Below are 19,891 nucleotides of genomic sequence, written 5' to 3' on the forward strand. Positions count from 1 at the left end.
AGAACTCGTTTATTGCAAGAAATATGGAAGAATTTTGTATCATATGATGTGAAAATGCCCATAAATGTAAGCACAAATGTTCAAAAGCCAATATGTAGCATAGTTCAGAAAGTTGACCTGATTGAACAAAATTAATGTGATTTTTGGATTCAGCACCAAAATGATCCTAAATCAGCTCAAAAAACTTCAACAATACATTTGTTGTTGACCAGTGTTATTAGACTTTAATTAAAAGTTTTCTTAATCAAAAAGGTTTGTTTTTTGCATTTTATCTCCATGAAGTGAGTAAGAACTAGTATTATAGATAGATAGATAGATTATTATTATACATGTTATTACTTTGCCTCTTGTTTCTTCTAGTTCTTTCTAATGTGCTATTGTAGTTTTTCCCTCCTGTTTTTTTTTTTTTTTTTTTTTCATTATTGTTTTGTTATTTTCTTGTGGTATTTCTTGTGAATATTCAGTGTTTGTGCTGCTTTTGGAACCTCCTCCATTTCCTGAGGACTCTGCCCTGTTCTATCTAATCTAATCTAAAATGTATGTTAGGTGTAACACTACTTTATAACAAGTGCAGTTTATGCTAGTTCAGACACCATGTAAGACACCAAACTGCAAAACATTTATTGACAAACTGCTCATATATACAAACAAAACTGCAAGTGAACAGATTTAAGTGTGGCTTTCACACAAACAGATGGACTGTTGGATGATGGGATGAAAACTGCAGATAATCAGGAATGTTCTCTGCAAATGCAAACACAAACCCTCCAGTCCGATGATGTCCAGTCTGAGGTAGATGTCAAACGTACACAGGAGTGAAGGATCAGCAGAGGAGGCAGCAGTACAGCCACAAGTACTGACACAGGGAACAGGAAACAGTAGTACTCCAACTAAAATACTGCAGGAGAACCCAAAGAATACAAGCTCTGACATGGACTCAAAGAGGAGAAGTACGAAGTAGGACAGTCAAAAGTACAGAGTCATTTTCATCCTAGTTCACCTTTACATGTTTTTTCTGTTCCTCTGTCCAGTGTGCCTTTTATGGGTCTTCATTATGTTGAACATGGTCGTCGTTAGGACTTCAAAACATCTGGGGCAAATGTCCACTGGTGACTAAAAACCAGCTACTGATCTAAACTGTTTAATTCCTGTTGATTCACTAATCCTATCACTCCATGTCAATAACTGGTGTCAAATACAGTTCTTCATCTTTTCATGGTCATCAGATATGACCATATTTGGACGTTCAGAGGCTCCGTAGTTACCGTGGAAACACTTTCATCTTCTACAACATTGATTCTCCAGTCAAACCCATGCAGTTGGATCAGTGCCAGTGGATGGACACACTGGGTTTAGGTTCAGTTCAGGATATCTTTGCTGAAAAAGCCTCTTTTTCTACAGTTTTATCTGTGTTTCATTTAATAACCTTTGAATTTACTCTGAGGTTTTATGAACATCTACATGATCAGTGAATTAAACATAGGAAAATACAAGGTTTACACTGAAAAACACAATATACAGAAGATAATATTACAATAAATGGTGACAAATTACTCAAGGAAGGCTAATTATAGAGAAAAAAAATATTTGGGAAGTGTTATAAAGGTAGCACTGGGTGTTTATGGGTTAATGTAGGTTTGTATTCCCCCTGCAGAGGCTGTAATATGAGGGGCCAGCGTGTCTGTCAATCACCTTTATGTATCCAAAGCAATACTGCAGAAGCATTCAGATGGGTTTCTCTGAACTCCTTTTATCTGGGGATATTTTCGTATTCTTCCAGTTAACAGCTTGTCTTCTATGTGTCAATGAGCCAGCTCAAACATGCGGCCCACGGCTCAAAACTGACCCACCAAAGGGTCCAGTCCAGCCCATGGGGTGAATGTGAAAAGTAAGAATTACACTGAAGATATTAAGGGTCAGTGGTGTGAAAATCCTTTTAGTCCAGGGGTCACATAGAACCCAAATCAACCTCAAAGAGTCAGACCAGTGAAATAATAAGTCAGTGCAAAAATTTTAAATTTACATGAAAATGTTTACATTTACAAACTATACTTTCACAAAAAAAATGCAAACAGCTTGAACAAATATGAGAAATGTCTAAAGAGAAGTAAGTTCAATTTGACCAGTTATTAAATGTTTGTGTGTTTGTAGATCCACTGTGATCTGTAGGTTATGAATGTAAATGAGAAGACGATGAAACTGCATTCATTTTTCTTAATAGATTTCAGGTTGTTTGTGGTTGTTCATGTTATTCACGTTTTTTGAAAGATACTTTGCAGATGTAAATCTTTTCTTCATATAATTTTACTTTTTTCACCCCTAAAAATTAGGCCTGTAACGGTCCACATACCGAACCGAACCGTTCCTGTTCAGTTCGGTCCACAGCTGAACCCACAGCATGATGAGAAAAAGAAAAAGGAACGAAAGACGATGTTCGATGTGGAACTTTAAATCCGTGCAAGTTCCACACAGACATTTTGAAGGAGCACACATTGACCTGAAATATGAAATAGCAGCTGATATAAGACAAAAAAAGAAAACACAAATCTGATGTGAACCTGGATGGAACAGACTGCAGACCCTCCAGCATCAGTCCAGTCCAGTTTGGATCACTGCAGGTTCAGGTGAAAGACAACCGCCCATGTCCGCTAGTTCTAAAACACTTACACTAACTCTGTCTGTCTCACAAACAAACACACACGCACGCACGCACGCATGCACGCACGCACACACACGCACACACACACACACACACACACGCACACACACACACACACACACGCACACACACACACACGCTGGATAATACAGGAATAGAACCCAGAGTTGGACGTTGAAAGTGTGTAAAGTTTCCCTTTTGTTTCACACCAGCGTTAGTTATGGACCGCACCCTCACGTATATTGATGTGCCCCCCCCCGCCCCCCACTCCGACCAAAAAAAAAAATTGCTTTTGACAAATTGCACCCTGCACACACACACCCTGCACACACACACGAGGGTGGTCCAAAAATGTTTTTCAGATTCTCTGGATTCGAACCCTGCCTTTGGTTCCATATCTGGCCAAATTACTTCGGTCCAAATTTGATGCAAATTAATTAATATTCAGAGGTGTCCCAGACAGGTGCAGATGTCTATATACTGTAACAACTGTCCAAATGAATAAGGCAGATTAGAAGAATCTGTCATTTTATTCTCCAAATCAAACTGACACTCACATAAAAATGTTCCTCAGAAAGTCCTCAACCACGTTTGGTTTACTGAAATGACCAAAAATGTTCCTGTGTTCTTTGACAACTTGTTGCCAGTACTGTTTGTGATCTGCATTTGTTGTTCGGCTCCAGATGAAGTCTGGAATAAGCTCCGCCCCTCTGTCAGTGACATCACTGACAGCTTTAGTGGAATGCCCAGTGTTCTCCTCCTTCTGAAAGTCTGCATCATCAGCCCAGTCTACTGGAGGAACTGTTCAGAATGTTTGTGGCAGATCCAAAGGTTCAAACAGACGCATGGTGCTGGTGGGGACAAAAGCCCTGATCTGCTTCCCTTCACAATCTGATGGATGAAGGACATCCCAACGCTTTAGAGGAACCAAAGAACCTGCATTTAACATCATGGTGTCCACCATCAGCTGCTTCTGCTCTGGTGTCACACTGGAGTCACAGAATGGACCACAACCAGTTCTACACTCCAGTACCACAGATGTGGGCGGAGTTACTTCATCCATATATTTACTCCAGTACCACAGATGTGGGCGGAGTTACTTCATCCATATAGTTCTAGCTGAATCCCTCAAACCTTGGTTTTGATAGTGCTGCTCTTCTCTTACAGGTCAGCTTGGCTCTGCTGAAAATGAACAATTAGTCCATTTACAGGAAACTTCAGAAACTTGTGCAACCTCTAAAACATCTCCTGTTTCTTCCAAATTTTTTCCCAAATCATCTTTTGAATGACAAAACCTAATGCAGGGTTTGAACTGAGGTGATCTGAAACTGTATTTTTTACCAGGATTGTTGGACCAGCCTAATACACACACACACACACGCACGCACACACACACACACACACACACACACACACACACACACACACACACACACACACACACACACACACACACACACACACACACACACACACACATACAAATACATATACACACAGTGTCCTAAACAGTTTGTTCTCTGTCCTAAAATAAATAATTTGGTTCATTTTGTTGTCAGTGTTTCTCTTCAGTTTGTTTCAACAGAATACCAGTTTACCCTCTTGTCAATGTTGCACTTCATGTGGAATTTTTTTGTTGTTATTTTTCTGTAAAATGTGAACTGACAGAACTGGGATTAGATTTGTGTTGTTTGTTTAAAACTACCTCTCAGGAAAGGGTGCAATACTAATGTTTAAAATACATTTAGTAATATTAATAATTTATTTTATTTTCTATTTGATTTATAGCCACAGAATTACATTACTCCTGTTTTTCTATATTCTATTGTCTCCAAAAACTGGGGGAAAAATGTTCAAAAATTCATAAGAAATGCAGTAACGCTTTCATGCATGAATTATGAGAACCTTAATCAAGATGTTTTTTTGTTCCTGAATGTTTTTATTCCTCTTTAGACATGAAAAAAAAAATGCAATTGAAATTTTTTTTATGAACCTATTTTTCATGGAGTTCCAAAAATGTCCACTCAGCTGGACAGACACCATGTGTTTAATTTTTGAAGCAAAGAAATACGTATTCACTCATATATTGTGTGAAAACTATGAAATAAAAACATTTGAATGCTGCCAATCTGCTGTTTTCTCACATTTTAACCTACTCTAATACTATACTCATGGAAATAATATGCAAAATAATAATAATAATAATAATAATAATAATAATAATAATAATAATAATGATAAAACTTTAAATTGCAGTTTAATAACAATAACAAGCTATTAATGTAGACTCAAACATGTCAGTGCAGATCAGGTTTATCTAGAACAGCAAAGTTACAGTACTGGTCTGAACGTCAGTGTATAGGATGGGGTAGAAGTGTCCACTGTGTTGGCTGATCTGGAACTAAAACAACAAATCCATGAATATACAAGAGAACAGCTGGAGAAGAACTGTCCACTGGACTGACTGCTGTGCATGAAAGGGTTAAAGACATTTTGAGGGGTGTTCGTTCTTCCCGTATCGAACTGAAAAAAAACGAACCGTGGCTTTCGCAACCGAAAACAAACCAAACCGGAAAATTTTGTGTACCGTTACAGGCCTACTAAACGTAGAGAAAAGTTTGGAGTTGACATTATTTATGTGTTATTATTTGACTGGTCCGGCCCACTTCAGATCATATTGGGCTGAATGTGGAGGTGAAATGACTTTAACGGCCTTTAAATCAGCTACCATCACTAACTAGTCCCCCTTTTGGATGTACTTTGGATGTGCCGTCCTCGTCGGTCGCCAGTCCGCACATGCGTCCGCACATGTGTCCTAGCTCCGCTGCTGTTTCTGGTTCCTCATGGGGCTGAAGAACGGGTGCCACAGCGCCTCCTCCATGGTGATGCGTTTGCACACGTCGTACTCCAACATGCAGCTGAGCAGGTGGAACAGCTGGCTCTCCTCCTCGCTCCTCGTCTCCATTAACTGCTGAGAGACATGTGGGTACTGTCACTTTCACCTGCTGCACCACCTGACCCGCTCGGCTGCAGCTGATTGGCTGATCTGAGTGCAGTTTACCTTCAGGGGTTTACAGTGTTTCCTGACGTGTTCGTTGGAGGGGCTCTGGTCTTCCCAGTTCAGACGGCCGTTGTGCACGTACTGCTGCTTTCTACACAGTCACACATTGTGTAATACACATACACACACACACACACACACACACGGGCTATAGTAGTACAGGGCTGTCAAACTCATTTTAGTTCAGGGGTCATATCCTCCCAGTCTGATCTGCAGTGGGCCGGACCAGTAAAATAATAACATAATAATATAGAAATAATGACAACTCCAAACATTTCAATGTGTTTTATAGAGAAAAAAGTAAAATTATATTATGGAAACGTTTATATCTCTCTAAACTGTCCTTTTAAAAATGTGAATAACATGAACAACCATGAAAAAGCTAAACTTTATTAAGAAAAATAAGTGCAGTTTTAACTCTATTCTGCCTCTGCTTATCATTTGTAAATGTGCATTACAACTTACAGATCACAGTGGATCTGCAAATACACCAAATATTTGAGTAACTGGCAGAATATTAGTAAAATTGCACTTACTTCTCTTCGGACATTTCTAGTTTTTCATATTTTTTGTGAAAGGCTAGTTTGTAAATTTACACATTTCCATGTAATTTTACTTTTTTACACTAAACAGAGGAAACATTTGCAATTGTCATTTTTTGTAGGTTTTTATGATAGTATTTTACTGACCTGACCCACTTGAGACTAAAGTAGGGCTTTATGTGGGTCCTGAAGTAAAACAATTGATTGTTAATATCTTTAGAGTAATTTCTGCATTTCATAAATTCATCCTACAGGCCGGATTGGACCCTTTGGTGGGCCAGATTTGGCCCCTGGGCCGCATGTTTGACACCTGTGTACTAGTAAAACACCTTTTATGTAGAGAGGAATTATCTGACAATGTGCAAAATCTGACTCACCAAAAAGTTTAGGACATCTCTGCCTTCAAGGTTTTTGTAATATACAGTGTTCACAAACTGTCAACTACACATAGACCAGCGGTTCCAGCCTTTTTTTACTCCTGACCCCATTTTAACATCACAAAACTCTGGCGACCCCAGACATTCAAAACAGAGACTTTTTTTTTTTTGCTAAAATTAATTTGTTTTTGCTCTACTATGTTTCAAATACAGGTTAATGTTAGAGGACATTTAGTCTGTTTATAATGTCTATTATTGTGGACAGAGGCAGTAAATCCAGGTGTAGATTACTGCACAAAGGCTCAGGATCTGTCCAGTCAGTCCAGCTGGGATTTACAAGGAGGACAATGAATACTGAACAAACTAGAACTGAAACTATGAATTATGAAAGAGCTGCAGCATCTGAAACTGACCACAATGAACATCTGACACAGAAACAGAACCACAGGTAAACAGAACCACACATAAACAGAACCACAGAGAAACAGAACCACAGATGAACAGAACCACAGACAAACAGAACCACAGATAAACAGAACCACAGGCAAACAGAACCACAGAGAAACAGAACCACACATAAACAGAACCACAGATAAACAGAACCACAGATAAACAGAACCACAGGCAAACAGAACCACAGAGAAACAGAACCACACATAAACAGAACCACAGATAAACAGAACCACAGATGAACAGAACCACAGATAAACAGAACCACAGATAAACAGAACCACACATAAACAGAACCACACATGAACAGAACCACAGATAAACAGAACCACAGATAAACAGAACCACACATAAACAGAACCACACATAAACAGAACCACACATAAACAGAACCACAGTACTGCAGTTTCAGCTTCACAGTTTGTCTGATATGGATTGAGATTGTCTCTGTCTACTCACCATATATGTTTATTAGTAAGTTTTTTTGTTTTGTTTTGTTTTGTTTTATCAATTACTAGAAATGTCAGGCGATCCCATTTGAATTTCAGGTGAAAGGTTGAAAAACGCTGACATGTAAAAAGTGAATGGGCATCTGTGGTGCACCCAAATATGTGCAACCACATTTGGTATAATATTTATTATATTGGAGGTAAAACCTTTTTATTTTCACTGTTTGTGTAAATCTACTCTCATAATTAAAAGCATTATTATTTTACATTTACAAAATGTAGCCCTGTGTTAATATTTGTGAGTGAAGGAGAGGAATGGTGAGTGGAACCTTTGGCGCTGTAGTCGTCCACCCCAGCTGCCTACTGCGGACCCATTTCCTGTTCCGCTTCAGACGCAATCTGGAGAAAGATCCAGGTGTTTCTGTTTTTCTTCCACTCAGACTCCACCTTTAGGTCAGTACTCAGTTAAAATTACCATGGATGAAAGCCTTAAGCTTTGTATTACCTTTATATTTGCTGGAAGTAATGTTGTGATGATTTATGTGAGTGTAAGGTCAGTTTTCTGGAAGTTTATTGAACTGTGGGAAAGCTGAGTCACATGGCGCCGTAGTCTCGCAGGAGTTCGTGTAGTTATCACAACAGTTGGCCAGTTGGTGCTTCATACATTTATTTCACTGTGATCCGTGTATAATAGGAATTATATACTGAGTGTATCTTGCTCCAGTTCATTTCTGAAGGCTCCTGATATGACTGTATAATGTTTTGAGAACCCAGAATGCACTATTTCTTTATTTAATGTTGAATATGTCATGTTAGATGCCTTAATGCGAATATATATGTTTCTTATATTGTAATATTGTTTAATGCAGTAACCTACAGTAACTTAATATACATTCTAAGGTGCTGTGTCCATTTTTGAATAAGTCTTATTCACTTATATGTATAGAAGCCTGGATGAGTAATCCTGAGTTTTGCTTCAATAGAAGCCAATGCAATATTAAAGAGGTCCTGTATGTCGTCTGTACCGCTATTATCCAGAGTCAGCTGAAAGTGTGGTTAGCTATAATAGGTGGTTTTGATGATGCATATTGGAAGAAATGTACGTCATTTATATTTTCATTGGTGTAATTTGACAAATGACATATGAATGTACTGAATGTAAACTGTATGTGAAAAAAATTTAATAGATACAATCTGGAGAAAGATACAGGTGATATTCAGAGATCTGAATATCTCATATTATTTATTTTTCACACTATTTATCCCACGATATTTATCTTTCATGTTATTTGCACTACTGAAATTCTATGTTTTACAAACATCTTAGTTTGCAATACTTTTTACTTTTTAGTGTAAATAACTGAGCCTTTCACTGGTATTTGTTGTCTGTCTGTAAATTCTTGCTCTGAACCTGAGAGCTTTGCCTCAATTTCGTTGTACTTGGTACAGTGACAATAAAGAGATTCTGATTCTGATTCTGATTCTGATCTGGTCAAACACATGTATGGTCACCATGGAAACTGCAGACAAACCCACATGGGACCCTCATATACAGCCCAGTCGTAACCCCTCTGGGGCCCACATGGACATGCTGGTTGGGATGTCTTCCCTCACGGACGACTTCAAAGTGCACTGCACCATAAACAGTCCGTTTGTTTACATACCAAACCATCACTTTGGCCTTTTCAGAATTCCACTCAGCTGCAGCAGCAAGAAGCAATGAAGCTGTTTTCGTGTTTGTTGCTGCTGCTGCCGTACTGCGGCTGCGTGGACCTCCAATTCCCATAATGCACTTCACCACAAAACAGGGGATTCCCACTAACTCCGCCCACAGCTGACTGCCGCAGTTTGTCATACTTATGTATTTTTGGTCAATGAACAGACTAGTGAAAACAGCACGTTGATAGAACCAATATTTTGGGAGATATTAGTCATTTTGAATACAGTCGCCTTACAATCATGTTGGTGTACCCAGAACACTTTGGCGGTGACTGCTGGACAAATGCGGTACAGGATGTATGAATACACACCAGCATAAAAACGACCACATCTACAACCTGTGGATCCACACGGGACAACGCACCAGTGATATTTAAAGGAAAAGTGAAGAAAAAAAAATACAGCTGTCACACATATGCTCCTTTGATTCACCTTTATATTTTAGTTCTACTGAAGTTCAAAATTAACTTTACTGTTATCGTATGATGCACAGATTGGATGGCATTCTGAGTTTGACTGGACTTGTTACAAAGACACTCATTCTATTCTATTCTATTCTATTCTATTCTATTCTATTCTATTCTATTCTATTCTATTCTGTTCTGTTCTGTTCTGTTCAGTTGTTTTCATGACCCTTACCGTTAGTTGGACTCAGTTTTCTCCCACAGATGTTTAAATTACCTCAAAAACACCTCAAAACAGAGTCATTCTTTCCCAAACCATGTGAATTTTTATGCATTTAACTCATCTTGACATTCGTTCTGTATTTTTTGTATTTGTATTAAAGCCACACATGTAACTGAAGTCCAGCCCAAAACGGACCAGTCCACTTTAGGTGATGGTTCTGGTTCCTGTGGGGACTCACCTGGTCTGCTTCAGCAGGTGGGACGGTATCGGTCCCAGAACTTTCTCCATCATGGCAAGATGTTCATGACTGTTATGTGTCTGAAATTACAGGCAGAGACAGGAACCGTATTAATTATACTAAGGGTTAGATTAGCTGTATGAAAAGAACCAACAGCTGATTTAACGAAAACAAAACAACTCCAACCGTGCACTAGTTTCACCACAGGGTTCCACTCATTAAGTTTTTCATTAGGTTTTCTGAACCATCTATATACATGTCATTATCCTCCTGTCAAAACTGTCTAACTCATACACAAATTGACAAAAGTATGTGGACACGTTGAATTCAGGTATTTCTTTTCTAACAGGGGTCTGGGATACAAAACAATAAGGACTAATGTCAGAATAGAGTTTTATATTATGGGATGAATATCAGTGCATTGGAAAGTTTGGGTTAAATTGTTATTTTTGTTTCTAAAATGAGTCAAATATGGTTTTGACTTCATTTAGATAGATAGATAGATGGTCCACGTTAAAAAATAAACAGATAAATACAAACACAACAAAAAACACACAAAAAACCCTCTATACTCTATACATTTCCCTCAACATTGATTTTTTTGTTTTGTTTTATCCCTGACTGTGATTTTAAATGTTCTTCCTCTAAATTTCTATAATATTTTTCCTGCTCTGAGTGTAAATAATAATTTTCTTTCTCATCTAACCATCTACTGTCATCATATCTGATTGAGGAAGAAAAATCTACCATTAAACTTTAACCCTTTCATGCATGAATTTAAAAAAAAATTTTTTTTTTAGTGGTTTTATTCCTCCTTAGGCATGAAAAAAAACAATACAATTGAGTTGTTTTTTTTTTTTCATGGATTTACAAAAATGTCCACTCAGCTACACCATGCATTATATTCTTGAAGTAAAGAAACAAGTATTTAAAACCCAATATCAGAAAATGACATGAAAACAATTGAATAAAAACATGTTTAATGCAGCTAATCTGATATTTTCTCACATTTGAACATATTCTAAGACTAGTTATTACTCACTTCATGGAGATAATATGCAAAAAATAACAATTAACAATTGATTTCCACTCAAGAACCAATCAAGAACAGCAAAGTTACTGTAATGGTATGAATGTCAGTTTATGAGATGATGCATAAGTGTCCACTGTGTCGGCTGATATGGAACTAAAATAACAAAACCCATGAATATATAAGAGAACAGCTGGAGAAGAACTGACCACTGGAGTGACCACTGTGCATGAAAGGGTTAAGGAAATATTGATGTTTGTAAACTACATGGACATAAATATGTGGACACATCATGTCTCCAGCTGTCAGATGTCCTGTTCATGAGGATCAGACACAGAAACATCAATATTAATAATCAATATGATATTTATCCCATAATATAAAACTCTATTCTGACATTAGTCATTATTGTTTTGGATCCCAGACCCCTGTTAGAAAAGAAACACCTGGATTCAACATGTCCACATACTTTTGTCCACTTTTGTATGAGTTAGGTCATTATGCTATGACAATAACGATAAATAAACATATACAGTAGGTTTAGACAGGGGTAAAAGTGGAGGCAGTTCCACCAGATGACCGATCACAAACACATACATGGTCAGTAGTATCACTGTACGTCAGGGGTGTCAAACATACGGCCCATGGACCAAAGCCAACCCACCAAAGGGTCCAGTCTGGCCCATGGGATGACTGGATGAAATACAAAAATACTGAAGATATGAACAATTATTAACCCTTTCATGCACAGCGCTCACTCCGGTGGACAGCTGTTCTCTTGTGTGTTCATGGGTTTTTGTCATATCAGTACTTGGACTCTTGTATGTTTTGTCTGTCTTGTGTGTCATTTCCTGTTTTATTTTGTTAATCCTCCTCTTGTGTCATGTCTGGTGTCTTTGCTTCCTCTCCCTGATTGTTTCACCTGTGTTGATTACCTGTCTCCGCCCTGATTTGTTCCACCTGTGTCTCATTGTCTTCCCTCCCTTCTGTGTATATAAGCCCTGTGTTTTCCCCTGTCCTGTGCCAGTTCGTATTCCTTCCTTGTGTTGTGTCTACTTACCAGCGTTTCTCTGAACCTGTTCGTCTGCCTGTCTGTTCGTTCCTGACCCGGATTGTTCCTCGTTGTTCTGAGCCTGCCTGATCCCCTCATCGGTACTTCTGCCTGTTTCTGCCACACTGGTATTCGACCTTTTGCCTGGACTCAGGGTTAGTGCTTTTGCATTTCCCCATGTACCGTTGCCTGTTTTTTGGACTTCCCGTGTATGACCTGGTCTGCCCCCTGACACTTCTCTGCTTGTTCCTAGTCGGGTTCCCCTCGTGTGCTCCCGACCCGGGCAGAGAGCTCCCTTTACTGGATTCGGACGTCGTGACGAATCCACACAGACTAACCAGCGAGGATTCATTCAAAAAGCCTTTTTGTGAACTGTTTTTCCTGTCCGTGTTTAATAAACACTCATTAACTGTATTCCTGTCTGTGGGTTGTGCATTTGGGTCCAAGTCTTGTGTCTCTGGTTCTAACAGTACGAACTGGCCAAGCATGGACCCAGCCAACCTAGACCAGGTCAGGGAGGCCCTTCGCTCTCAGGGGCAACAGTTAGGGGGGCATGAGCAAGTACTACACTCGCTTATGGACAAAATGAACCAATTATCAGTCCAGATGTCCCAAATTTCCAACACCCGGGCCCCTGAGCCTATTCAACCTGTCAAACCAGTGGCTTCGGCTTCATCGGGTCGTTCCGCCGATGAACCTAACATTCCCCCGCCTAATAAGTACGCTGGTGACCCAGAGACCTGTAGGAATTTTTTTACCCAGCTCCAGGTGATTTTTGAGGCTCAGCCTCGCCGTTTCTCCTGTGACGCAGCAAAAATAGCTTATGTTGCTAGCTTATTGGAAGGCCCCCCTTTAAGCTATTTCAACGCTCTGTTTGAGAGTGATTCTCCGGTTACACGCTCTTTTGATAGCTTATGCTCTGAATTAAAACGTGTGTACGATCACCCTGTTCGGGGCCAGCAGGCGGGTCAGCAACTCATGAGATTTAAACAAGGAAGTATGTCTATCAGACAATATGTGTGTCGGTTCCGGTCTCTGGCTGTCGAGGCCGGGTGGAACGAACAATCATTAATCAGTGCTTTTCAGTCGGGCCTTGACCGCACCATCGGCCGGGAGATGGCTCTCCGGCGGGAGCTGAGGTCGCTGGATGAGGTCATCGCTGCGGCCATCCACACCTCGGACCAGATGTCGGTTTGGCAGGCGGAACCAGCAGAGGAGCGACCGGCTGCCAGTTCATCCTATCCCCAACTCCCTCTGCCGGCGGCCAAGGCGGGTGACGGCGCTAGAGGGGAGGCCATGCAGTTAGGTCGCACCCGGCTTTTGGCGGAGGAACATCGGCGCCGGCTGGCGGCGGGTCTCTGTCTCTACTGTGGTCAGGAGGGTCATCGTGTGAATACCTGTCCCAATAAGAAAAGATCCGCTCCAGGTGAGGAAAAGCTGCTTAGTCGGACTGTGTGTATGTCTAGCCTGTCCCGTCAGCTTCCCCTGGTCTGCCTCTGCTCTGAATCTCTGTCCCTACAGCATCCGGTATTGATAGACTCCGGCTCGGACGCCAATCTGATGGACGATCAACTCGCCCTTAAGCTGGGACTCTCCCTGTCTTCTCTCGAGCGACCACTAGAGGCACGAGCTTTGGATGACCATATCATCTGCAGGATCACCCATCAGACCCAACCTGTGACGGTCCGGTTTGCTGACAGACATACAGAGGCTCTTCCTTTTCATATTTATCACTCTGAGGCTCACCCGCTCATCCTGGGTTTCCCTTGGCTCCAACGCCACAATCCTCAGCTAGACTGGAGTACGGGGGAGATTCGGTCCTGGGGTAAAGACTGTTTTTCTTGTGGTGTTGGACACAGTGACTCTGATTTTTTGTCCCCAGCTGATTCAGCTTCGGTGGCCCCGGTTCATATGGTCTCTGAAGAGGTGGCGGATTTTCCTGCTCTGAATAAAGTACCTGTACACTATCACGATCTGAAACAGGTTTTCAGTAAGTCCAGAGCCACCTCTTTACCTCCGCACAGACCCTATGACTGTGCAATAGACCTTCGCCCTGGTTCCTGTCCCCCTAGGGGAAGGTTATATTCCCTGTCTGGTCCTGAGACAGTTGCTATGCAAAAGTACATTGATGAATCTTTAGCAGCAGGTCTTATTCGGCCTTCCTCGTCCCCGGCGGGGGCGGGGTTCTTTTTTGTGGATAAGAAAGACAAGACCCTGAGACCCTGTATTGACTCTAGGGGTCTCAATGATATCACTATTCGGAACCGTTATCCACTTCCCCTGATGTCATCGGCCTTCGAGCTCTTACATGGAGCTCGAATTTTCACTAAATTGGATCTCAGAAACGCTTATCACCTGGTTAGAATTAGGGAAGGGGATGAGTGGAAGACCGCATTTAACACTCCTAGCGGTCACTATGAGTATTTAGTGATGCCTTTTGGTCTGACAAATGCTCCAGCCGTTTTTCAGGCTTTGGTTAATGATGTCCTCCGAGACATGTTGAATCAGTTTGTTTTTGTATATCTGGACGACGTCTTGATATTTTCTCCAGACGAAGAGAAACATGTCCAGCACGTTCGATAGGTTCTACAGAAGCTTTTGCAAAACCAGCTTTATGTCAAAGCTGAAAAGTGCGAGTTCCATCAGACATCGGTGTCCTTCCTTGGCTTCATCATCAGTGAGGGGAGCGTCCAGATGGATCCGGACAAAATCAGTGCGGTCAGGGATTGGCCAACCCCTTCGTCTCGTAAGGAGGTACAAGGATTCTTAGGATTTGCCAATTTTTACCGCAAATTTATTCGGGGTTTCAGCAATGTTGCTGCCCCTTTACATGCCCTCACCTCTCTCAAGACTACTTTCAGGTGGAGTCCGGAGGCGGAGGAGGCGTTCATTCGTCTTAAGAGGGCTTTCACTACGGCTCCCATCCTGTCCGTTCCTGACCCATCATTACAGTTTGTTGTTGAGGTTGATGCCTCTGATGTGGGGGTGGGGGCTGTTATTTCCCAGAGGTCCCCGAGTGATGGCAGGCTTCACCCCTGTGCCTTCCTGTCACGGAAATTATCTAAACCGGAGAGGAATTATGACATCGGTAACCGGGAGTTGCTGGCCATCAAGGTGGCGCTGGAGGAGTGGAGGCACTGGCTGGAGGGAACGGAGATTCCGTTTTTGGTTTGGACCGATCACAAGAACTTAGAATATCTGCGGTCAGCTAAACGGCTGAATTCTAGACAGGCCAGGTGGGCTCTTTTTTTTACCCGGTTCAACTTTTCTCTGTCCTATCGGCCGGGCTCTAAGAACGGCAAACCGGACGCTCTGTCCAGGAGATTTTCCCCTGCTAAATCTGTTTCTGAACCAGTCACTATTCTTCCTGATTCCTGTGTGGTGGGGGCTTTTCAGTGGTCTATAGAGAAGTCTGTTATAGACGCACTTAAGGACTGTGATGTGCCGGTGGGGGTACCGCCTGGTCGGTTGTTTGTTCCTGTGTCTGTCCGTTCTCAGGTTATTCACTGGGCCCATACCTCCAGGATGTCGTGCCACCCAGGAGTTCAGTGCACCATGTTTGTCATCAAGCAACGGTTCTGGTGGCCCAATATGGATAAGGAGGTAGCTGAATATGTGGCGGCATGTCCTACCTGTGCTTCTTGCAAGGCTTTGCATGCGGCACCTGCGGGCCTGTTACGCCCACTGCCGGTCCCCAAGAGACCCTGGTCAGACATTTCTCTGGACTTTGTAACTGGTCTCCCATCCTCTGACGGTAACACTACTGTACTCACTATAGTAGATAGATTCTCTAAGATGGCTCATTTTGTGGCTATGCCCAAACTCCCCTCCGCCAAGGAGACAGCGGAGGCGGTCATGTACAACGTCTGTAGACTCCATGGATTTCCCAGAGATGTGGTTTCTGATAGAGGACCTCAGTTTGTTGCCCGCTTCTGGCGAGCCTTTTGCGCCGTCATTGGGGCTTCTGTTAGTTTGTCTTCTGGTTATCATCCCCAGACCAACGGCCAGACGGAGCGGGTCAACCAGGTGCTGGAGGCCGGCTTGCGGATTCTGGCCTCTCACAATCTGGCGTCCTGGAGTCGCCAGCTCATGTGGGTGGAGGTCGCTCACAACACCCTTCCATGCGCCTCCTCAGGACTCTCTCCGTTCCATGTGGTTTACGGATATCAGCCACCCCTGTTCTCCTCTTCTGAGAGGGAGGTCAGCGTTCCTTCGGCCCAAGCCCTCATCCGCCGCTGTAGGAGGACCTGGTTGCGGGCCAGACAGGCCCTGTTAAGATCGACCGGTTACTACAAGACCATGGCTGACCGCCACAGAACCCCAGCACCGGCCTACCAGCGAGACCAGCGGGTGTGGCTTTCCACACGCCATCTGCCTCTGAGGGTGGAAAGCCGTAAGCTGGCCCCCAGGTTTGTGGGACCGTTTCCTGTCTCTAAGGTCATTAACCCTGTGTCTGTCCGCCTAAGGCTACCTAGGACCATGAAAATCCACCCCACGTTCCACGTCAGCCAGGTCAAACCTGTAAAGGAGAGCCGACTGGTACCCCCCCACCCAGCCCCCACCACCACCCCGGATCGTCGATGGAGGACCAGCATACACCGTTCGTCGTCTCCTGGCGGCCCGTCGCCGTGGTCGCGGCTTCCAGTACCTGGTGGACTGGGAGGGCTACGGTCCAGAGGAACGGTCCTGGGTCCCAGCGTCCTTCATCTTGGACCCGGACCTCATCAGGGACTTCCGTCAGCGCCATCCGGAGGTTCCTGGGCCGTCTGGAGCCGTCCCCTAAGGGGGGGGGGTACTGTCATATCAGTACTTGGACTCTTGTATGTTTTGTCTGTCTTGTGTGTCATTTCCTGTTTTATTTTGTTAATCCTCCTCTTGTGTCATGTCTGGTGTCTTTGCTTCCTCTCCCTGATTGTTTCACCTGTGTTGATTACCTGTCTCCGCCCTGATTTGTTCCACCTGTGTCTCATTGTCTTCCCTCCCTTCTGTGTATATAAGCCCTGTGTTTTCCCCTATCCTGTGCCAGTTCATATTCCTTCCTTGTGTTGTGTCTACTTACCAGCGTTTCTCTGAACCTGTTCGTCTGCCTGTCTGTTCGTTCCTGACCCGGATTGTTCCTCGTTGTTCTGAGCCTGCCTGATCCCCTCATCGGTACTTCTGCCTGTTTCTGCCACACTGGTATTCGACCTTTTGCCTGGACTCACGGTTAGTGCTTTTGCTTTTCCCCATGTACCGTTGCCTGTTTTTTGGACTTCCCGTGTATGACCTGGTCTGCCCCCTGACACTTCTCTGCTTGTTTCTAGTCGGGTTCCCCTCGTGTGCTCCCGACCCGGGCAGAGAGCTCCCTTTACTGGATTCGGACGTCGTGACGAATCCACACAGACTAACCAGCGAGGATTCATTCAAAAAGCCTTTTTGTGAACTGTTTTTCCTGTCCGTGTTTAATAAACACTCATTAACTGTATTCCTGTCTGTGGGTTGTGCATTTGGGTCCAAGTCTTGTGTCTCTGGTTCTAACAGTTTTGTTGTTTTAGTTCCATATCAGCCGACACAGTGGACACTCACACTGCAAAATCTGAATCTGACCAAGTGTATTTGTCTCATTTCTAGTCCAAACGTCTCATCACACTTAAAATAAAACAGAATTATCTAAAGAGGAATTTTTCAGTGAGACAGAAGAACTGATTTTTAGACGATAGGTCTGCAAAACCTCATTTCAAGAAATCTTACCAAGATCATTTTCACTTGTTCCAATGGCAGATTTTTTTTTTTTTGCTTGAATTAAAGAAAATATGTTCCTCTTTAGGTGATTATGTCTTATTTTAAGTGTGATGAGATATTTTGACAAGAAATGCGAAAAATACACTTGGTCAGATTTAGATTTTTGCAGTGCATGCACCATCCCATACACTAACATTCAGACCATTACTGTAACTGTACTGTTGTAGATAAACTTGAGCTGCACTGACATGTTTGAGTGGAAATCAGTTGCTTGTTATTGTTATTAAACTGTAATTAACAGTTTATTTGTTTGGTTTTTTTTGCATCTTATCTCCATGGAGTAATGGCTAGTATTAGTGTATGTTAAAATATGAGAAAACATCAGATTATCTGCATTAAAATGTTTTCATTTCATAATTTTCGCACAGTTTATCAGTAAATATGTTCCTTTTCTTCAAAAATTAAATGCATGGTGTCCAGCTGAGTGGACATTTTTGTAACTCCATGAAAAATGGGTTTATAAAAACTATTTCAATCACATTGTTTTTTTAATGCCTCGAGGGATAAAAACACTCAGGAAAAAAAAAATCTTGATGAAGGCTTGTATAATTCATGCATGACAGGGTTAACAATTATTAATGAAGTCATTTTAGTTCAGGTTCCACATTCAGACCAATATGATCTAAAGTGGGTCAGACCAGTCAAATACTATCATAATAACCTATAACCTATAAATATAATGAATATACATATAACCTATATAACCTATAAATAATGACAAATATATTTTCTGTGTTTTAGTGTAAAAAACTACATGGAAATGTTTACATTTACAAACTATCCTTGAACAAAAAATAACAAATATGAACTACATGAAGTGTCTTATGGGAAGTGAGTGTCATTTGACCGATATTCTGCCTGTTATTAAATGTTCTGTGTCTGTTCAGATCCACTCATCTGTAAGTTGAACATGTGTCTGTGATGAACTGAGGCATCATAATGGTGTTGAAATTACACTTATTAGTCTTACAACACTTCAGATTGTTCCCTCCAGCAGGAGGTGTTGGGATCACTTTGCTTTGTGTGTTTGCGTGTTTGTTTGTTTGTTTGTTTGTTTGTTTGTTTGTTTGTTAGCAAGATAACTCAAAAAGTTATGGACGGATTTTCATGAAATTTTCAGGAAATGTTGATACTGGAACACGGAGGAAATTTTGGTGGAGATCATGGGGTGGGGGTCTGTCTTGGTGGAGGTCTGCGCTCTCCAAGTGCTTTTCTTGTTTTTTGTTTTAAGTTACTCACATTTTTTAAAGCATATTACTAAGATGGAAACATTTTCATCATGTAATTTAACTTTTTTTTTATGTCATTATTTTGCTGGTCCGGCCCAGAGGAGATCATAATGGGCTGAATGTGGAACCTGAACTAAAATGAGTTCCACACCCGAGCTTTACATTGTGATCCAATACAGAGAGAGAGGAAGATGAAAAAAAAAAAAACAGCTTCCACTGACACTGAAACCTGTAGTTAAACCTGAACCTACCACGATAACACATTAGTCCTCCTCCAAAGTAGGAATTAGATTAGATTAGATTAGACTAGTTTAGATTAGATTGTATTAGATTAGACTAGACTAGACTAGATTAGATTAGATTAGACTAGTTTAGATTAGACTACTTTAGATTAGATTAGACTAGTTTAGATTAGATTAGACTAGTTTAGATTAGATTAGAGTACAGGGTGGGGAAGCAAAATGTACAATATTTTGAGGCAGGGATTGAAAGACAGTGTATGACCAATTAGTTTATTGAAAGTCATGAGAATTTATTTGCCACAAGAAAATGTCCATAATAGAAAATGTTTTTATTCTATGTGTCCTCCTTCTTTCTCAATAACTGCCTTCACACGCTTCCTGAAACTTGCGCAAGTGTTCCTCAAATATTGGGGTGACAACTTCTCCCATTCTTCTT

General features: G+C 41.7%; 1 protein-coding gene across 1 annotated transcript in view; it reads right to left on the reverse strand.

Annotated features, from left to right (window-relative positions):
• Positions 1-5,474: 5,474 nt before the first annotated feature.
• The window catches only part of LOC115433198 (dual specificity protein kinase CLK2-like), a 33,504-nt gene continuing 19,087 nt past the window's right edge, over positions 5,475-19,891 (reverse strand). Inside the window, exons 10-12 of the mRNA XM_030154482.1 lie at positions 10,123-10,202; positions 5,721-5,811; positions 5,475-5,630 (exon numbers count right to left, since the gene is read on the reverse strand). Of these exons, the coding sequence (XP_030010342.1) occupies positions 5,475-5,630; positions 5,721-5,811; positions 10,123-10,202 (327 nt within the window). The remainder of the gene's footprint in view (positions 5,631-5,720; positions 5,812-10,122; positions 10,203-19,891) is intronic.

This window comes from Sphaeramia orbicularis, chromosome 14 (assembly GCF_902148855.1).
Source record: "Sphaeramia orbicularis chromosome 14, fSphaOr1.1, whole genome shotgun sequence".
Classification (NCBI taxonomy): Eukaryota; Metazoa; Chordata; class Actinopteri; order Kurtiformes; family Apogonidae; genus Sphaeramia; species Sphaeramia orbicularis.